The 23,606-nt window shown below is 31.7% G+C and overlaps 1 protein-coding gene across 1 annotated transcript in view; it reads left to right on the forward strand.

The window, feature by feature from the left end:
• myo1h (myosin IH) overlaps positions 1-23,606 on the forward strand; it is a 51,672-nt gene that overhangs the window by 25,409 nt on the left and 2,657 nt on the right. Inside the window, exons 14-28 of the mRNA XM_062966579.1 lie at positions 1,503-1,597; positions 6,476-6,522; positions 6,640-6,720; positions 8,252-8,357; positions 12,125-12,242; positions 14,238-14,351; positions 14,869-14,945; positions 15,996-16,064; positions 16,153-16,237; positions 16,532-16,691; positions 16,775-16,858; positions 21,654-21,747; positions 21,826-21,881; positions 21,969-22,104; positions 22,187-22,257. Of these exons, the coding sequence (XP_062822649.1) occupies positions 1,503-1,597; positions 6,476-6,522; positions 6,640-6,720; positions 8,252-8,357; positions 12,125-12,242; positions 14,238-14,351; positions 14,869-14,945; positions 15,996-16,064; positions 16,153-16,237; positions 16,532-16,691; positions 16,775-16,858; positions 21,654-21,747; positions 21,826-21,881; positions 21,969-22,104; positions 22,187-22,257 (1,393 nt within the window). The remainder of the gene's footprint in view (positions 1-1,502; positions 1,598-6,475; positions 6,523-6,639; positions 6,721-8,251; positions 8,358-12,124; positions 12,243-14,237; positions 14,352-14,868; positions 14,946-15,995; positions 16,065-16,152; positions 16,238-16,531; positions 16,692-16,774; positions 16,859-21,653; positions 21,748-21,825; positions 21,882-21,968; positions 22,105-22,186; positions 22,258-23,606) is intronic.

Genomic DNA, 23,606 nt, shown 5'->3' on the forward strand with positions numbered 1-23,606 from the left:
ATGATCTTATATTATTACAATAATGAAATATCATATTGCATTGTATTTCACTATTTGATCACTATATTAGATTATAGTCTATCGTTTTACTATATTATTATTTTATATTAAATAATTATATCATGATCTTATATTATTACAATAATGAAATAGCATATTGTGTTGTATTTCACTATTTGATCACTATATTAGATTATAGTCTATCGTTTTACTATATTATTATATTAAATAATTATATCATGATCTTATATTATTACAATAATGAAATAGCATATTGTATTGTATTTCACTATTTGATCACGATATTAGATTATAGTCTATCGTTTTACTATATTATTATATTATATTAAATAATTATATCATGATCTTATATTATTACAATAATGAAATATCATATTGCATTGTATTTCACTATTTGATCACTATATTAGATTATAGTCTATCGTTTTACTATATTATTATTTTATATTAAATAATTATATCATGATCTTATATTATTACAATAATGAAATATCATATTGCATTGTATTTCACTATTTGATCACTATATTAGATTATAGTCTATCGTTTTACTATATTATTATATTAAATAATTATATCATGATCTTATATTATTACAATAATGAAATAGCATATTGCATTGTATTTCACTATTTGATCACTATATTAGATTATAGTCTATCGTTTTACTATATTATTATATTATATTAAATAATTATATCATGATCTTATATTATTACAATAATGAAATATCATATTGCATTGTATTTCACTATTTGATCACTATATTAGATTATAGTCTATCGTTTTACTATATTATTATATTAAATAATTATATCATGATCTTATATTATTACAATAATGAAATATCATATTGCGTTGTATTTCACTATTTGATCACTATAAGATTATAGTCTATCGTTTTACTATATTATTATATTATATTAAATAATTATATCATGATCTTATATTATTACAATAATGAAATATCATATTGCATTGTATTTCACTATTTGATCACTATATTAGATTATAGTCTATCGTTTTACTATATTATTATATTAAATAATTATATCATGATCTTATATTATTACAATAATGAAATAGCATATTGTGTTGTATTTCACTATTTGATCACTATATTAGATTATAGTCTATCGTTTTACTATATTATTATATTATATTAAATAATGATATCATGATCTTATATTGTATTATTATTATAATATCATATCATAATCTTATTGCACTAATACAGTATAATACAGTATATTATATTGCATTAGCTTTGTATATTATTATATTATAATATTAAATATGATATAGTACAGTAGAGCATTGCTTGTGAACCGAAGCACGCTTTTACCTGCCTCAGGAGTGTCAGGCGTATAATAGTCGGTATCCAGCGACCCCCTCGAATGCTGGATCTGGACCAAACGTGGCCCACAGACCCAACTGGGAATACTGGGATAAATGATGATACATAATTTTACTTCCTGCAGCCGGAAGCTGGCCGACCTGCACGTGCGCCGCTCCATCGGCTGGGTCGACTTCCGCCTCCAGCACTACGCCGGGGAGGTCACCTACTGCACCGTGGGTAAGCGAGCCAGGCCGCACTACAACTCCCATCGCCCTCCCATGGCTTTCTATGGACACCATTGACCACAAGTCCCATCACCCTCCACTCGCTTTCTGTATACCACAGATCCCATCATCCTCCCATTGACATCTATTAACTACCTATCCCATCATCATCCCAGTAACATCCCAGCGTTCTCCCATTAATATCTATTTAGTGCATATCCCATTGTCCTCCCATTCATGTCTATTGACTACATATCCCATCATCCTCCCATTGACATCTATTGACTACATGTCCGATCATCCTCCCATTAACATCCCTATGTCCTCCCATTCATGTCTATTGACTACATATCCCATCATCCTCCCATTGTCATCTATTGACTACATGTCCCATCATCCTCCCATTAACATCCCTATGTCCTCCCATTCATGTCTATTGACTACATATCCCATCATCCTCCCATTGTCATCTATTGACTACCTATCCTATCATCCTCCCAGTAACATCCCAGCGTTCTCCCATTAATATCTATTTAGTGCATATCCCATTGTCCTCCCATTCATGTCTATTGACTACATATCCCATCATCCTCCCATTGTCATCTATTGACTACATGTCCCATCATCCTCCCATTAACATCCCTATGTCCTCCCATTCATGTCTATTGACTACATATCCCATCAGCCCCATAGACTATATGTCCCATCGTCCTCCCATTCATGTCTATTGATTACATATCCCATCATCCTCCCATTGACATCTATTGACTACACATCCCATCGTCCTCCCATTAACATCCCAACGTCCTCCCATTAATATCTCTTTAGTGCATATCCCATTGTCCTCCCATTCATGTCTATTGACTACATCTCCCATCATCCTTCCATTAACATCCCAATGTTCTCCCATTAATATCTATTAAGTACATATCCCATTGTCCTCCCATTCATGTCTATTGACTACATATCCCATCACCCTCCCATTCATGTCTATTGACTACATATCCCATCATCCTCCCATTAACATCCCATCGTCCTCCCATTAACATCCCAACGTCCTCCCATTGATATCTCTTTAGTGCATATCCCATTGTCCTCCCATTCATGTCTATTGACTACATATCCCATCATCCTTCCATTAACATCCCAATGTTCTCCCATTAATATCTATTAAGTACATATCCCATTGTCCTCCCATTCATGTCTATTGACTACATATCCCATCACCCTCCCATTCATGTCTATTGACTACATATCCCATCATCCTCCCATTAACATCCCATCGTCCTCCCATTAACATCCCAACGTCCTCCCATTAATATCTCTTTAGTGCATATCCCATTGTCCTCCCATTCATGTCTATTGACTACATATCCCATCATCCTTCCATTAACATCCCAATGTTCTCCCATTAATATCTCTTAAGTACATATCCCATTGTCCTCCCATTCATGTCTATTGACTACATATCCCATCATCCTCCCATTAACATCCCATCGTCCTCCCATTAACATCCCAACGTCCTCCCATTGATATCTCTTTAGTGCCTATCCCATTGTCCTCCCATTCATGTCTATTGACTACATATCCCATCATCCTCCCATTAACATCCCAACGTCCTCCCATTAACATCCCAACGTCCTCCCATTAATATCTCTTTAGTGCATATCCCATTGTCCTCCCATTCATGTCTATTGACTACATATCCCATCATCCTCCCATTAACATCCCAACATCCTCCCATTAACATCCCAACGTCCTCCCATTAATATCTCTTTAGTGCATATCCCATTGTCCTCCCATTCATGTCTATTGACTACACATCCCATCATCCTTCCATTAACATCCCAATGTTCTCCCATTAATATCTATTAAGTACATATCCCATTGTCCTCCCATTCATGTCTATTGACTACATATCCCATCACCCTCCCATTCATGTCTATTGACTACATATCCCATCATCCTCCCATTAACATCCCAATGTTCTCCCATTAACATCCCAACGTCCTCCCATTGATATCTCTTTAGTACATATCCCATTGTCCTCCCATTCATGTCTATTGACTACATATCCCATCACCCTCCCATTCATGTCTATTGACTACATATCCCATCATCCTCCCATTAACATCCCATCGTCCTCCCATTAACATCCCAACGTCCTCCCATTGATATCTCTTTAGTGCATATCCCATTGTCCTCCCATTCATGTCTATTGACTACATATCCCATCATCCTTCCATTAACATCCCAATGTTCTCCCATTAATATCTATTAAGTACATATCCCATTGTCCTCCCATTCATGTCTATTGACTACATATCCCATCACCCTCCCATTCATGTCTATTGACTACATATCCCATCATCCTCCCATTAACATCCCATCGTCCTTCCATTAACATCCCAACGTCCTCCCATTAATATCTCTTTAGTGCATATCCCATCACCCTCCCATTCATGTCTATTGACTACATATCCCATCATCCTCCCATTAACATCCCATCGTCCTCCCATTAACATCCCAACGTCCTCCCATTAATATCTCTTTAGTGCATATCCCATTGTCCTCCCATTCATGTCTATTGACTACATATCCCATCATCCTTCCATTAACATCCCAATGTTCTCCCATTAATATCTCTTAAGTACATATCCCATTGTCCTCCCATTCATGTCTATTGACTACATATCCCATCATCCTCCCATTAACATCCCATCGTCCTCCCATTAACATCCCAACGTCCTCCCATTGATATCTCTTTAGTGCCTATCCCATTGTCCTCCCATTCATGTCTATTGACTACATATCCCATCACCCTCCCATTCATGTCTATTGACTACATATCCCATCATCCTCCCATTAACATCCCAACGTCCTCCCATTAACATCCCAACGTCCTCCCATTAATATCTCTTTAGTGCATATCCCATTGTCCTCCCATTCATGTCTATTGACTACATATCCCATCATCCTCCCATTAACATCCCAACATCCTCCCATTAATATCTCTTTAGTGCATATCCCATTGTCCTCCCATTCATGTCTATTGACTACATATCCCAACGTCCTCCCATTAACATCCCAACGTCCTCCCATTAATATCTCTTTAGTGCATATCCCATTGTCCTCCCATTCATGTCTATTGACTACACATCCCATCATCCTTCCATTAACATCCCAATGTTCTCCCATTAATATCTATTAAGTACATATCCCATTGTCCTCCCATTCATGTCTATTGACTACATATCCCATCACCCTCCCATTCATGTCTATTGACTACATATCCCATCATCCTCCCATTAACATCCCAATGTTCTCCCATTAACATCCCAACGTCCTCCCATTGATATCTCTTTAGTACATATCCCATTGTCCTCCCATTCATGTCTATTGACTACATATCCCATCACCCTCCCATTCATGTCTATTGACTACATATCCCATCATCCTCCCATTAACATCCCATCGTCCTCCCATTAACATCCCAACGTCCTCCCATTAATATCTCTTTAGTGCATATCCCATTGTCCTCCCATTCATGTCTATTGACTACATATCCCATCATCCTTCCATTAACATCCCAATGTTCTCCCATTAATATCTCTTAAGTACATATCCCATTGTCCTCCCATTCATGTCTATTGACTACATATCCCATCACCCTCCCATTCATGTCTATTGACTACATATCCCATCATCCTCCCATTAACATCCCAATGTTCTCCCATTAACATCCCAACGTCCTCCCATTGATATCTCTTTAGTACATATCCCATTGTCCTCCCATTCATGTCTATTGACTACATATCCCATCACCCTCCCATTCATGTCTATTGACTACATATCCCATCATCCTCCCATTAACATCCCATCGTCCTCCCATTAACATCCCAACGTCCTCCCATTAATATCTCTTTAGTGCATATCCCATTGTCCTCCCATTCATGTCTATTGACTACATATCCCATCATCCTTCCATTAACATCCCAATGTTCTCCCATTAATATCTCTTAAGTACATATCCCATTGTCCTCCCATTCATGTCTATTGACTACATATCCCATCATCCTCCCATTAACATCCCATCGTCCTCCCATTAACATCCCAACGTCCTCCCATTGATATCTCTTTAGTGCCTATCCCATTGTCCTCCCATTCATGTCTATTGACTACATATCCCATCACCCTCCCATTCATGTCTATTGACTACATATCCCATCATCCTCCCATTAACATCCCAACGTCCTCCCATTAACATCCCAACGTCCTCCCATTAATATCTCTTTAGTGCATATCCCATTGTCCTCCCATTCATGTCTATTGACTACATATCCCATCATCCTCCCATTAACATCCCAACATCCTCCCATTAACATCCCAACGTCCTCCCATTAATATCTCTTTAGTGCATATCCCATTGTCCTCCCATTCATGTCTATTGACTACACATCCCATCATCCTTCCATTAACATCCCAATGTTCTCCCATTAATATCTATTAAGTACATATCCCATTGTCCTCCCATTCATGTCTATTGACTACATATCCCATCACCCTCCCATTCATGTCTATTGACTACATATCCCATCATCCTCCCATTAACATCCCAACATCCTCCCATTAACATCCCAACGTCCTCCCATTAATATCTCTTTAGTGCATATCCCATCATCCTCCCATGGAAGTCTATTCACTACAAATCCCATCATCCCCATCGCTTTATACTGAGTATAGATCCCACCACCCTCCCACCGACTAGTATTGAGTAGATGTCCCATCGCCCTCCCCTTGCTTTCTGTGGACTACAATTCCCATCACCCTCCCATCGCCTCCCATGCGTACTACTACAGATCCCAGCATCCCCTTCTCTCTTCTTCACCAGGTTTCTTGGAGAAGAACAACGACCTTCTCTTCCGGAACCTGAAAGAGGTCAGAATCGGGATTTTTTTCGCGTGCAGAATTGATTGATCAATTACCGTTATTAATACAATCGATCAACCCAACGGGATCCAATTGAATCCAAATTCTTTTCAATTGATCCCGAAGGTCCTGTGCAAGTCGAAGAACGGGATCCTGAGAGAGTGCTTCCTCCCCGCAGAACTCGAGAACCGAAGACGGCCCGAAACCGTACCCGCTTCCATCATTATTACCATTATTATTATTATTATTATTATTATTATTATTATTATTATTATTATTATTATTATTATTACTATGTTATTATTTTATTTTAATTAAAATTATTATTATAATATTTATTATATGATATATTATTATTATATTTTATATTATTAGTTTGTATTATTAGTTTATAATAATAATATGTTATTATTTTATTTTTAATTAAAATTATTATTATTATATTTATTATGTGATATATTATTATTATATTTTTATATTATTTATATTATTAGTTTATAATTATTATTATTATATGTTATTATTTTAATTAAAATTATTATTATTATATTTATTATATGATATATTATTATCATATTTTATATTATTAGTTTGTATTATTAGTTTATAATAATAATAATATGTTATTATTTTATTTTTAATTAAAATTATTATTATTATATTTATTATGTGATATATTATTATTATATTTTTATATTATTTATATTATTAGTTTATAATTATTATTATTATATGTTATTATTTTATTTTAATTAAAATTATTATTATTATATTTATTATGTGATATATTATTATTATATTTTTATATTGTTTATATTATTAGTTTATAATTATTATTATTATTATATGCTATTCTTTTATTTTAATTAAAATTATTATTATTATATTTATTATATGATATGTTATTATTATATTTTTATATTATTGTTTTATATTTATTATTTTATAATAATAATAATTATTGTTATTTTATGTTACTATTTTATTTTTAATTAAAATTATTATTATATTTATTATGTGATATTATTATATTTTATATTATTATTTTATATTTATTATTTTATTTTAAATTAAAAGTATTATTATTATATTTATTATGTGATATATTATTATTATATTTATTTATATTATTAGTTCATATTATTATTTTATAATAATAATAATGATTATAATTATATGTTATTATTTTATTTGTAATTAAAATTATTGTTATTATATTTATTATGTGATATATTAATATTATATTTTTATATTATTATTTTATATTTATTATTTTATAATAAGAATTCTTATTATGATATGTTATTATTTTATTTGTAATTAAAATTATTATGTGATATATTATTATTATATTTATTTATATTATTATTTTATATTATTATTATTATATTTATTATTTTATTTGTAATTAAAATTATTATTATTATATTTATTATGAGTTATATTATTATTATATTTTTATATTGTTATTTTATATTTATTATTTTATAATAAGAATTCTTATTATTATATGTTATTATTTTATTTTTAATTAAAATTATTATTATATTTATGATGTGATATATTATTATTATATTTTTATATTGTTATTTTATATTTATTATTTTATAATAAGAATTCTTATTATTATATGTTATTATTTTATTTTTAATTAAAATTATTATTATATTTATTATGTGATATATTATTATTATTATTATTATTATTATTATTATTATTATTATTATTATTATTTGAGGTGGCAACGCAGTTCAAGAACAGCCTGTCCAGCCTGATTGAGATCCTCATGTCCAAAGAGCCTTCGTACATCCGGTGCATTAAACCCAATGACGACAAAGAGCCAGGTCAGAAAACATGCCATTTATTTAAATATTTAATCTATTATTATTATTATTATTTTATTATTATTATTTAGAAGTTCAGCAGCTCAGCGCTTTAACACGCTGCGCCATCAGGGGATATTATTTCCTAAAGGTTGTGAATATACAATATTTCTGATTGGGTTTTTTTGTTTGTTGGAGGCAAGTATGAATGCTGCAATTAGGAAAAATGATTAGGATGTAATGGCCTTACAGCGTTAAAGCCTGGCTGCTTCCTCCCTGAGTGAATTTTTTGTTGGGAGGTGTTAGCTGGCCCTGATTGTTTCCTGTCTGGAATTCCCTTGTTTTCAGAGTGGTGTTGTTTGCGATATTTTATGTGCTTCTACTGTCTGTGGCCCTGAGAAAACAGAGGATTTGCCAGACTTTGATGATGGGAATCCTTTGTTGGGAGGTGTTAGCTGGCCCTGATTGTTTCCTGTCTGGAATTCCCTTGTTTTCAGAGTGGTGTTGTTTGCGATGTTTTATGTGCTTCTACTGTCTGTGGCCCTGAGAAAACAGGATTTTCCAGACTTTGATGATGGGAATCCTTTGTTGGGAGGTGTTAGCTGGCCCTGATTGTTTCCTGTCTGGAATTGCCTTGTTTTCAGAGTGGTGTTGTTTGCGATATTTTATGTGCTTCTACTGTCTGTGGCCCTGAGAAAACAGGATTGGCCAGACTTTGATGATGGGAATACTTTGTTGGGAGGTGTTAGCTGGCCCTGATTGTTTCCTGTCTGGAATTCCCTTGTTTTCAGAGTGGTGTTGTTTGCGATATTTTATGTGCTTCTACTGTCTGTGGCCCTGAGAAAACAGAGGATTGGCCAGACTTTGATGATGGGAATCCTTTGTTGGGAGGTGTTAGCTGGCCCTGATTGTTTCCTGTCTGGAATTCCCTTGTTTTCAGAGTGGTGTTGTTTGCGATATTTTATGTGCTTCTACTGTCTGTGGCCCTGAGAAAACAGAGGATTTGCCAGACTTGGATGATGGGAATCCTTTGTTGGGAGGTGTTAGCTGGCCCTGATTGTTTCCTGTCTGGAATTCCCTTGTTTTCAGAGTGGTGTTGTTTGCGATGTTTTATGTGCTTCTACTGTCTGTGGCCCTGAGAAAACAGAGGATTTTCCAGACTTTGATGATGGGAATCCTTTGTTGGGAGGTGTTAGCTGGCCCTGATTCTTTCCTGTCTGGAATTCCCTTGTTTTCAGAGTGGTGTTGTTTGCGATGTTTTATGTGCTTCTACTGTCTGTGGCCCTGAGAAAACAGGATTTGCCAGACTTTGATGATGGGAATCCTTTGTTGGGAGGTGTTAGCTGGCCCTGATTGTTTCCTGTCTGGAATTCCCTTGTTTTCAGAGTGGTGTTGTTTGCGATGTTTTATGTGCTTCTACTGTCTGTGGCCCTGAGAAAACAGAGGATTTTCCAGACTTTGATGATGGGAATCCTTTGTTGGGAGGTGTTAGCTGGCCCTGATTGTTTCCTGTCTGGAATTCCCTTGTTTTCAGAGTGGTGTTGTTTGCGATGTTTTATGTGCTTCTACTGTCTGTGGCCCTGAGAAAACAGAGGATTTGCCAGACTTTGATGATGGGAATCCTTTGTTGGGAGGTGTTAGCTGGCCCTGATTGTTTCCTGTCTGGAATTCCCTTGTTTTCAGAGTGGTGTTGTTTGCGATGTTTTATGTGCTTCTACTGTCTGTGGCCCTGAGAAAACAGGATTTTCCAGACTTTGATGATGGGAATCCTTTGTTGGGAGGTGTTAGCTGGCCCTGATTGTTTCCTGTCTGGAATTGCCTTGTTTTCAGAGTGGTGTTGTTTGCGATATTTTATGTGCTTCTACTGTCTGTGGCCCTGAGAAAACAGGATTGGCCAGACTTTGATGATGGGAATACTTTGTTGGGAGGTGTTAGCTGGCCCTGATTGTTTCCTGTCTGGAATTCCCTTGTTTTCAGAGTGGTGTTGTTTGCGATATTTTATGTGCTTCTACTGTCTGTGGCCCTGAGAAAACAGAGGATTGGCCAGACTTTGATGATGGGAATCCTTTGTTGGGAGGTGTTAGCTGGCCCTGATTGTTTCCTGTCTGGAATTCCCTTGTTTTCAGAGTGGTGTTGTTTGCGATATTTTATGTGCTTCTACTGTCTGTGGCCCTGAGAAAACAGAGGATTTGCCAGACTTGGATGATGGGAATCCTTTGTTGGGAGGTGTTAGCTGGCCCTGATTGTTTCCTGTCTGGAATTCCCTTGTTTTCAGAGTGGTGTTGTTTGCGATGTTTTATGTGCTTCTACTGTCTGTGGCCCTGAGAAAACAGAGGATTTTCCAGACTTTGATGATGGGAATCCTTTGTTGGGAGGTGTTAGCTGGCCCTGATTCTTTCCTGTCTGGAATTCCCTTGTTTTCAGAGTGGTGTTGTTTGCGATGTTTTATGTGCTTCTACTGTCTGTGGCCCTGAGAAAACAGGATTTGCCAGACTTTGATGATGGGAATCCTTTGTTGGGAGGTGTTAGCTGGCCCTGATTGTTTCCTGTCTGGAATTCCCTTGTTTTCAGAGTGGTGTTGTTTGCGATGTTTTATGTGCTTCTACTGTCTGTGGCCCTGAGAAAACAGAGGATTTTCCAGACTTTGATGATGGGAATCCTTTGTTGGGAGGTGTTAGCTGGCCCTGATTGTTTCCTGTCTGGAATTCCCTTGTTTTCAGAGTGGTGTTGTTTGCGATGTTTTATGTGCTTCTACTGTCTGTGGCCCTGAGAAAACAGGATTTGCCAGACTTTGATGATGGGAATCCTTTGTTGGGAGGTGTTAGCTGGCCCTGATTGTTTCCTGTCTGGAATTCCCTTGTTTTCAGAGTGGTGTTGTTTGCGATGTTTTATGTGCTTCTACTGTCTGTGGCCCTGAGAAAACAGAGGATTTTCCAGACTTTGATGATGGGAATCCTTTGTTGGGAGGTGTTAGCTGGCCCTGATTCTTTCCTGTCTGGAATTCCCTTGTTTTCAGAGTGGTGTTGTTTGCGATGTTTTATGTGCTTCTACTGTCTGTGGCCCTGAGAAAACAGGATTTGCCAGACTTTGATGATGGGAATCCTTTGTTGGGAGGTGTTAGCTGGCCCTGATAGTTTCCTGTCTGGAATTCCCTTGTTTTCAGAGTGGTGTTGTTTGCGATATTTTATGTGCTTCTACTGTCTGTGGCCCTGAGAAAACAGAGGATTGGCCAGACTTTGATGATGGGAATCCTTTGTTGGGAGGTGTTAGCTGGCCCTGATTGTTTCCTGTCTGGAATTCCCTTGTTTTCAGAGTGGTGTTGTTTGCGATGTTTTATGTGCTTCTACTGTCTGTGGCCCTGAGAAAACAGAGGATTGGCCAGACTTTGATGATGGGAATCCTTTGTTGGGAGGTGTTAGCTGGCCCTGATTGTTTCCTGTCTGGAATTCCCTTGTTTTCAGAGTGGTGTTGTTTGCGATATTTTATGTGCTTCTACTGTCTGTGGCCCTGAGAAAACAGAGGATTTTCCAGACTTTGATGATGGGAATCCTTTGTTGGGAGGTGTTAGCTGGCCCTGATTCTTTCCTGTCTGGAATTCCCTTGTTTTCAGAGTGGTGTTGTTTGCGATGTTTTATGTGCTTCTACTGTCTGTGGCCCTGAGAAAACAGAGGATTTGCCAGACTTTGATGATGGGAATACTTGGTTGGGAGGTGTTAGCTGGCCCTGATTCTTTCCTTTCTTGCATTATATTACATTCCACTATATTACTCCAATATTATTCCTTGCAGACAAATTTGACAACTCTATAATCCGACACCAGGTGAAGTACCTGGGCCTGATGGAACACCTTCGGGTCAAAAGGGCCGGATTCGCCTACCGACGGAAGTACGAACACTTCCTCAACAGGTGAGCCCGAGGATATTAAATAGACTATTAAATATTATCGGATAATATCATATAATATGATTTAATATTATTTTTAAAAGCTATGTTATATAACAATATTAAATATAATATAATAAATATTTGATATTATACGATACTAATATAAAATATTATTTAAGAACACTGTATCGTATATAATATAATAATTGACATATTTCATATTTTTACATATTTTTATTTTTAAATATGTAAAATAAAAAGATGTAAAAATATGAAATATGAAATATGAGTTGATATTTCATCTTTAATCTTTAGTGCAATATCGCATTTTATATATTTTATATAGTTTCTAATATTTAATATTTACATTTTTGATATCCAATATTTTATATGCAATATTTCATAGTTTATATTTTTATGTATTATATGTTGAATGTTTTATAAAAAATTTATTTTTTTAAAAAAAATTCTTTAAGTTTTTACAGCATATACATAAAAAATTAGATTTTATAATAGATTTTTATAAATCTTTGTAATCAATTTTCTATTATATATTTAATGTTTTATATAATTTTTTTTAAAAAAATATTCTTAATTTTATAATAGATTTTTATAAATCTTTGTAATCAATTTTCTATTATATATTTAATGTTTTATATAATATTTTTTTAAAAAAATATTCTTAATTTTATAATAGATTTTTATAAATCTTTGTAATCAATTTTCTATTATATATTTAATGTTTTATATAATTTTTTTTTAAAAAATATTCTTAATTTTATAATAGATTTTTATAAATCTTTGTAATCAATTTTCTATTATATATTTAATGTTTTATATAATATTTTTTTAAAAAAATATTCTTAATTTTATAATAGATTTTTATAAATCTTTGTAATCAATTTTCTATTATATATTTAATGTTTTATATAATATTTTTTTAAAAAAATATTCTTAATTTTATAATAGATTTTTATAAACCTTTGTAATCAATTTTCTATTATATATTTAATGTTTTATATAATATTTTTTAAAAAAAATATTCTTAATTTTATAATAGATTTTTATAAACCTTTGTAATCAATTTTCTATTATATATTTAATGTTTTATATAATATTTTTTAAAAAAATATTCTTAATTTTATAATAGATTTTTATAAATCTTTGTAATCAATTTTCTATTATATATTTAATGTTTTATATAATATTTTTTTAAAAAAATATTCTTAATTTTATAATAGATTTTTATAAATCTTTGTAATCAATTTTCTATTATATATTTAATGTTTTATATAATTTTTTTTAAAAAAATATTCTTAATTTTATAATAGATTTTTATAAATCTTTGTAATCAATTTTCTATTATATATTTAATGTTTTATATAATATTTTTTTAAAAAAATATTCTTAATTTTATAATAGATTTTTATAAATCTTTGTAATCAATTTTCTATTATATATTTAATGTTTTATATAATATTTTTTTTAAAAAAATATTCTTAATTTTATAATAGATTTTTATAAATCTTTGTAATCAATTTTCTATTATATATTTAATGTTTTATATAATATTTTTTTTAAAAAAATATTCTTAATTTTATAATAGATTTTTATAAATCTTTGTAATCAATTTTCTATTATATATTTAATGTTTTATATAATATTTTTTTAAAAAAATATTCTTAATTTTATAATAGATTTTTATAAATCTTTGTAATCAATTTTCTTTCCGAAAAAGGTATTTTGTCCCATAAATTTTCTTTCTCCATGAAACCTTGACTTTTGTCCATCTTAAAATATTCTCTAAGTTGTTGATATTGTAGCCATGTCAGATTTTTATATATGGCTTTTATCTCTTGTTTAATATTTAAAATATTTGATATTTAATAGTTTATATATTTTAAATACTATTTCATATTTTGACATTTTGTATAATGCAATATTTAATATTTTATATAATGCAATATTTAATATATTATATTTGATGCAATATTTCATACCTTGCCCCGTTGCTAGGTACAAGTCTCTCTGCCCGGAGACGTGGCCCCATTGGAGGGGAACGGCGGCAAAAGGGGTGGAGCTTCTGATCAAACACGTGGGATACACACCTGAGGAATACAAGTTGGGAAGGTAGGAGGAAGCAGATATAAATATTTCATAATTTTATAGAATAATAATTTTATTTATTATTTATTGAATACTATTGTTTATTTAATTTTATTAGTAGCCTTTTATTTATTATTATTATCATCATCATCATCATCATCATCATTTTATTATTTTATTGATGTATTTAATTTGTTTAAATTATTTCAATGAGTTCTTTTATTTTATTCATTGTTTTGCTGAATTTCTTTAAATGGCTTTAATTAATTATTACTAATTCATTTTATTAATGTATTTAATTTATTTAATTATTTATTTTGATTAATCTATTCTTTTGTTTAATTTATTTAATTATTTATTTTGATTAATCTATTCTTTTGTTTAATTTGTTAATTTATTCATGTTATTAATCTATCAAATTTGTTTTATTTCATTTATTATTTTTATTTATTTATTTGTTACTTTAGGATTTATTTATTTATTTATGTTATTAATCTATCAAATTTGTTTTATTTTATTTATTATATTTGTTCTATTTTAGGACTAAAATATTCATTCGTTTTCCCCGGACCCTTTTTGCCACCGAAGATGCCTTTGAATACAGGAAACATCTCATAAGTATATGATTTTATTCTTGTTTATTATTATTATTATTATTATTATTATTATTATTATTATTATATCATTATATAATATTATTTTATTACAATATTGTATTATATTATATTTATTATATATTCTCATTTATTATTATACTATTATTATTATTATTTATATATATTATTATATTATATAATATTATTTTATTATAATATTATATCATTATATAATATTATTTTATTACATTGTATTATATTATATTATATTATATTATACTTATATTTTCATTTATCATTATTATTATAACTATTATATATATTATATTATATTACATTATATAATATTTTATTACAATATATTATATTACATTATACTATTATTATAGTATTTATCATTTATTATTATTATTATTAATACTATTATATATATATATATATATATTATATTACAAAATTATATTATTATATAGTGTTTTATTACATTATATTATAATATTATATCATATTATATTTATTAGAATATATTATGTTCTCATTTATTATTATTATATTATTGTATTATATTATATTATTATATAATATTTTATTACAATATTATATTACATTATACTATTATTATATTATATTACATTTATTATAATATAATATTATCATTTATTATTATTATTATTATTACTATTATATTATATAATATTATATTACAATATTATATTGTATTACATTATACTATTATTATATTATATTACATTTATTATAATATAATATTATCATTTATTATTATTATTATTATTACTATTATATTATATAATATTATATTACAATATAATATTGTATTACATGATACTATTATTATATTATATTATATTTATTATAACATATTCTCATTTATTATGATTATATTATGTTATTGTATTATATTATTACATTTATTATATTATATTAAAAGGTAAAGGTAAAGGTTTTACCCTTTACCCTTTTACTCTCATTTATTATTATATTATGTTATTGTATTTATTATATGATATTTATTATATTATATTACATTATTATATTTCTCTGCTCTTTCCAGTTGCTCGGATCCAGGCCCGGTATAAAGGCTGCTTAGGGAAGAGGGAGTTCCAGAAGTTGAGGAAAGCAGGTCAATAATAATATTAATAATTAACCCCTATAAATGTGCATGTCATTTGAATAAATTTGCATATTTAAATCTCTCAATTTGCATGCAGCCATCACCTTGGAATCGTGCTGGAGAGGAATCCTGGCCCGGAAAATGGCCCGAAGGAGGCACTGGGCCGTCCAAACCATACGCAAGTCAGTCATTATATAAATAATAATAATAATAATAATAATAATAATAATAATACTATATAAATAATAATAATAATAAAGAAATAATACTATATAAATAATAATAATAATAATTACTATATTATTATTATCATATTGTAAGATAATATTTCTAATGTCATTATATTATCATATCATATTATTATTATCATATTGTAAGATAATATTTTATTTTATTTCTATGTACTATATTATTATTATCATATGAGATATTTTTATATTTTATTATATTGCTATTTTATATTATAATCCACGAAGGTACATCAAGGGCTTCATCTGCCGCAAGCAGCCCATGAACGACGTCAACCGGGATTTTCTCCGCTTGGCCCAAGTCTCGTATTTGCAGAAATTGCGGGAATTTCTCCCCAAAGGCGTCCTGGACCCGACCTGGCTGGACCCCCCACCCACGCTGCAAGAGGTCGGCACCAACCACGGGGTCTCCCAAGGGCGGGACGGGGTGCACGATGGGACACGTAGGACAACCCTTTGCTCCTTCCGTAGACGTCTGAGCTGCTCAAGAAGCTTTGCATCCGGAACTTGGTCCGGAAATATTGCCGCAGCACCAGCCCAGAGAAGAAAGCACAGGTAGATAATAATAATAATAATAATAATAATAATAATAATAATGCCCTGAAGATGTAAAGCAAAGTGAAGAACCTGTTTTGATTGAAGTCAAAAATCAGAAACTCCTCAAAGCACAGCAGACAAAAAACCAGTACAAGAAAACCGCACTACAAACTAGAGCAGAATCAGTACAAGAAAACCGCACTACAAACTAGAGCAGAATCAGTACAAGAAAACCGCACTACAAACTAGAGCAGAATCAGGACAAGAAAACCGCACTACAAACTAGAGCAGAATCAGTACAAGAAAACCGCACTACAAACTAGAGCAGAATCAGTACAAGAAAACCGCACTACAAACTAGAGCAGAATCAGTACAAGAAAACCGCACTACAAACTAGAGCAGAATCAGTACAAGAAAACCGCACTACAAACTAGAGCAGAATCAGTACAAGAAAACCGCACTACAAACTAGAGCAGAATCAGTACAAGAAAACCGCACTACAAACTAGAGCAGAATCAGTACAAGAAAACCGCACTACAAACTAGAGCAGAATCAGTACAAGAAAACCGCACTACAAACTAGAGCAGAATCAGTACAAGAAAACCGCACTACAAACTAGAGCAGAATCAGTACAAGAAAACCGCACTACAAACTAGAGCAGAATCAGTACAAGAAAACCGCACTACAAACTAGAGCAGAATCAGTACAAGATAACCGCACTACGAACTAGAGCAGAATCAGTACAAGATAACCGCACTACAAACTAGAGCAGAATCAGTACAAGAAAACCGCACTACAAACTAGAGCAGAATCAGTACAAGATAACCGCACTACAAACTAGAGCAGAATCAGTACAAGAAAACCGCACTACAAACTAGAGCAGAATCAGTACAAGAAAACCGCACTACAAACTAGAGCAGAATCAGTACAAGAAAACCGCACTACAAACTAGAGCAGAATCAGGACAAGAAAACCGCACTACAAACTAGAGCAGAATCAGTACAAGAAAACCGCACTACAAACTAGAGCAGAATCAGTACAAGATAACCGCACTACGAACTAGAGCAGAATCAGTACAAGATAACCGCACTACAAACTAGAGCAGAATCAGTACAAGAAAACCGCACTACAAACTAGAGCAGAATCAGTACAAGATAACCGCACTACAAACTAGAGCAGAATCAGTACAAGAAAACCGCACTACAAACTAGAGCAGAATCAGTACAAGATAACCGCACTACAAACTAGAGCAGAATCAGTACAAGATAACCGCACTACGAACTAGAGCAGAATCAGTACAAGAAAACCGCACTACAAACTAGAGCAGAATCAGTACAAGATAACCGCACTACAAACTAGAGCAGAATCAGTACAAGAAAACCGCACTACAAACTAGAGCAGAATCAGTACAAGAAAACCGCACTACAAACTAGAGCAGAATCAGTACAAGAAAGTAAGACCCAGCAAAGTTTTTGTTTGGAATTATGCCCGCCAAACAGAACACCAGAGCAGGCAGGATTGGTAAATGTACGTACCATAGATTGCTGTACATGAAAATAATGGTAGTAACAAGAAATTCTTGGTAGGATTCACAGTTTGTCTGGTTATGCTGGTTTATGATGACAACTACTGTACAGTAAAAAAAAAAAGCAGTTCAATATGCTGTAATGCTATGTAGTAATTCCTTTATTTACGAATTTAGCACCAAAATATCACAATGTATTGAAAACATTGACTACAAAAATGTGTTGGATAATCCAGAACGTTGGATAAGTGAGACTCTACTGTATTACTATAACTATTTTTTATGTTTTTACCATCCTTGTGGGAGGCATTTCTCATGTCCCCTCATGGAGCTGGAGCTGAGAGAGGGAGCTCATCCGCACTCTCCCCAGGTGGGATTCAAACCTGGCAGCAACCCAACCTTCAAGTCACAAGGCTTTTATCCCCTAGGCCACCGGAGGTTCCATTATTAGAATAGATTAAATATTTTGACAACGTTTATTAGGTGCATTTATTCCATTGACATCTATTGAATAATAGATTCAATAATATGGTTACAGTAACTTTCTCTTTAGAGGCACTTTAGTTAACAGTCGCAAAGCTAGAATGAGGTGATTCAAATTCCTTAAATTGTCACTTCTTTCTCTACTGCTCTAAACTGCAGTCACCCTGTGAATTACAATCACAGATTATCTGTTCCTCATCAGGAGACAGACTACCTTAAAATAAGTCACCAAAGTTATTTTAAACTGACTCAAAATTAAGCACTTGAGTCTCCCTGATCCCTTCAACTGAGGGTCAGTCTTCCCTGTGCCTCATCAGGGCACAGACTAACTGCTTCTTTTTCAAACCTGCACTTCTCCACCAAAATAATAATAATGATACAGTAGAGTCTCACTTATCCAACATAAACGGGCCGGCAGAATGTTGGATAAGCAAATATGTTGGATAATAAGGAGGGATTAAGGATAAGCCTATTAAACATCAAATTAAGTTATGATTTCACAAATTAAGGACCAAAACATCATGTTAGACAACAAATTTGGAAGAAAAAGTAGTTCAATACGCAGTAATTCTATGTAGAAATTACTGGATTTATGAATTTAGCACCAAAATATCACGATATATTGAAAGCATTGACTACAAAAATGCGTTGGATAATCCAGAATGTTGGATAAGCGAGTGTTGGATAAGTGAGACTCTACTGTAATAAGTTTATTTATATCCCGCCTCCATCTCCCCCGACGGGGACTCGGGGCGGCTTACAGCAAAATCAAAATACAAGCAATAATAAAATATAAAACATCAAAGGACAAAAACAAAAACCAATAAAAAAATATACACAATAGGTGAAAAAACACAACACAGAATTAAAACATCAAATTAAAAACAATGAGGCTGCAATAGTGGATAATAAGCAAGGTGCACATTATGAGTCACAAATTCGTAAATAGATAAAGTGCAATAGATTCATTTAAGGTCACATTAGGTAGGGAGGAGCCCTGAATAATATCAAGCAATCAGGAATCAGCACAAAAGGTCGAGGAGCATAATAATTGTGATGGGAAAAGGCGATCTTAACCAAAGGCCTGGGTGAAAAACCAAATTTTCAGACTCTTCCGAAATACCATCAAGGTGGGGGCTTTCCTGATCTAAGTAATTGAGCCTCCCTGAATCCTTCAACTGAGGATCAGTCTTCCCTGTGCCTCATCAGGGCACAGACTCACTGCTTCTTTTTCAAACCTGCACTTCTCGTTTTTATCAATATTGTGGTTTTATTATTGTGTGATTTGCTTTATTGTTTTGCTTGCTTTTATACTGTTGTGTCTGGGCTCGGCCCCATGTAAGCCGCCCCGAGTCCCTTTGGGGAGATGGGACAGGGTATAAGAATAAAGTTGTTATTATTATTATTATTATTATTATTATTATTATTATTATTATTATTATTATTATTCTCCATGGCAACCAACTCTTGAGTGCAAAGATGCCATAACTGAAATACTGACCCTTTTAAAACACAATTAAACATGACATCTGTAAACCAAAAAATTCACACTTCATTACAAATAGTAATAATAATAACAATAATAATAATAATAGATTCAAGTACAATATCGTCTACGTATGGGAATGTTATCTATGTCCGTTTTCAAACCGTTTTGTTACTGTCGCAACTACGATGTCACCTACGTATATGAATATTTTCTGTACTCATTTCTGTATTCAATAATACAATAATATATTCATAGTATGTTAACATATTTTAAAATACTAATAATGATAATATAATATTTTGACACAATAATATAGTGCTATATTAATCACATATATTAATAACAGAATACATGGATAATAATATATTTTAACTGATATATATATATTAATAATAGAATACATAGATAATATATTTTAATATCATAATATATTTATAGTATAATGATTTTGCCGCTGTTTATTAAGTATATTTAATCCATTTACATTTTTGCTGGAAATGAAACCTTTGAAGGATCAATAATAATAGATTCAAAAATATAACAATATAATGTATTATTGATATAATTAATATTATTTGATATAATTAAATAACATGATTTAATGATTTCATATTATTTTACACTATAATTTTATAATATATTATATCATATTACATCATTCTATGACATTATATTCTTATGTTATATTATATATTATTATATTATATTACATCATTGTAACATAATATTACATTAAATTGTAATATACTACATATATTATAAATATATTATAAATGGCTGACATAACTTAGGCATACTTTAAACATTTACATATATATATTATATATTATATATATTAATACATATATATATATATAGTATATGCATTTATATATATATATATATTAATATGATAAAGTAAAGGTAAAAATATTATTATCATATTATTATTATATGATATGATAATAATAATATGGTAATGATAATATATTTCAATAAGAAAGATAATAATATAATAAAATATTATATTATAATAAAATAATAAAATTATTTACAATACATATACATGTGGTGGCATGGGAAATAAAGTATTGAGGAATTGGTGGTAGTTTTTGTTGTATCAACCTAGAGGCGTGGATGAGGGGTTGTGCTGTCAGTTTTTGAGGTTGTGGGGTGTTTAGTTTTGTTGTTTTGTCCGGTGCCGCGATTCCATCACTCTTTTATATATATACATACACACACACACACACACACACATATATATATATATATATATATGGTATGGTATGGTATATTTAATATAATGATAACAATCTATATTATTATTCATTTTCCAGATGGATCAGAAGGTGGTGGCGAGTGCGATATTCCGCGGGAAAAAGGCCAAATATCCCGAAAGCCTGAATGTACCGTTTGCTGACACTCGAATAGGTGAGCAAAATATATAATAAAATAATAAAATAATAATAACAATAAATAAAATAAAATGTATTGTTATTTCCTCAACAGACGAGAGCGAAATCAGCCCCAAAGTCATGCAAATGATCCGCCACGAGAAGGTCAAGGTACGGTATATAAGATTTTGATTTTTAACCATTCAATTATAATTAAGATATTTATATTATTTGTAATTATATTATTATTATTATTAGTATGTCTCGTCGGTGGTGAGGTTCGAGGGGAAGGGCTTCAAGCCAAAGGTCCGGATGTTGGTCTTGACCCGCAAGGCCGCCTACCTCCTCGAAGCCGCCAAAATCAAGGAGCAGGTCGAGTACTCCACCATCAAAGGTAGGCCGTCCAATTGGAGACCTTGGAAATAACTGAATATTTACATCTCATTTACATATTCATTTCCTCCACAAATTTCCAGGCATTTCCACCAGCAACTTGAGTGACGGCATTGTCGTCATCCACCTCCTGGAAGACGGAAAACAAGTGCAGGTAATGAAACACATTGAAAACAAACAGAGATAATATTCACATACGTAGATGATATCGTTGTCAAGATAGATAACATTCACATATCTAGACGATATCGTTGTCAAGGTAATAAAATGCATTGAAAACCAACATAAACAATCTTGAAATGATTTGAAAACGAACATAGTTAACATTCTCATATGTAGACGATATTGTAGTGGTGATGGTATCAAAACGCATTAAAACGAAGATAGATAATATTCACATACGTAGACGATATCGTAGTTGTCACGGTAATGAAATGCATTGAAAATGAACATAGATAACATTCCCATACGTAGACGATATCGTAGTTGTCACGGTAATGAAATGCATTGAAAATGAACATAGATAACATTCCCATACGTAGACGATATCGTAGTTGTCACGGTAATGAAATGCATTGAAAGCAAACATAAACAATCTTGAAATGCATTGAAAATGAACATAGATAACATTCCCATACGTAGACGATATCGTAGTTGTCAAGGTAATGAAATGCATTTAAAACAATCGTGAAATGCATTGAAAATGAACATAGATAACATTCCCATACGTAGACGATATCGTAGTTGTCACGGTAATGAAATGCATTGAAAGCAAACATAAACAATCTTGAAATTCATTGAAAATGAACATAGATAACATTCCCATACGTAGACGATATCGTAGTTGTCACGGTAATGAAATGCATTTAAAACAATCGTGAAATGCATTGAAAATGAACATAGATAACATTCCCATACGTAGACGATATCGTAGTTGTCAAGGTAAATGAATTTGAGCACCAAAATATCACGATATATTGAAAACATTGACTACAGAAATGGCTTGGATAATGCATCTCTTTTATTACTATATTATATATATAATTATAATTATAGTAATTTTGTATTAGTACTATAATGTTATATTATTACTATTAAATCATATTATGATATTATTAATATCATAATATATTTAAAACAGACAGATAAGATTCACATACATAGACGATATCGTAGTTGTCAAGATTACGAAACGGATGGAAAATGGACACAGTTAACATTCACATACGTAGACGATATCGTAGTTTTCTCCACCCCGCCAACTGCCTTTCTCGTTTATGAATCTTATCTGTCTGCAAACTACTATGTCGTCTCTGCATGCAAATGTTAACTGTATTCATTTTCAATATAGTAACATAATAATATAATAAAATAAAAATATATAATAATAAAATATAGTTGCAACCATATAGTTACATGACACGACTGGACTTAATGTCAGGGGAAAACCTTTACCTATATTATATTACTTATTATTTTGTCACTATATTTTTAATAGTATAT

The sequence above is a fragment of the Anolis carolinensis genome, unplaced genomic scaffold (assembly GCF_035594765.1).
Source record: "Anolis carolinensis isolate JA03-04 unplaced genomic scaffold, rAnoCar3.1.pri scaffold_24, whole genome shotgun sequence".
NCBI classification, from domain to species: domain Eukaryota; kingdom Metazoa; phylum Chordata; class Lepidosauria; order Squamata; family Dactyloidae; genus Anolis; species Anolis carolinensis.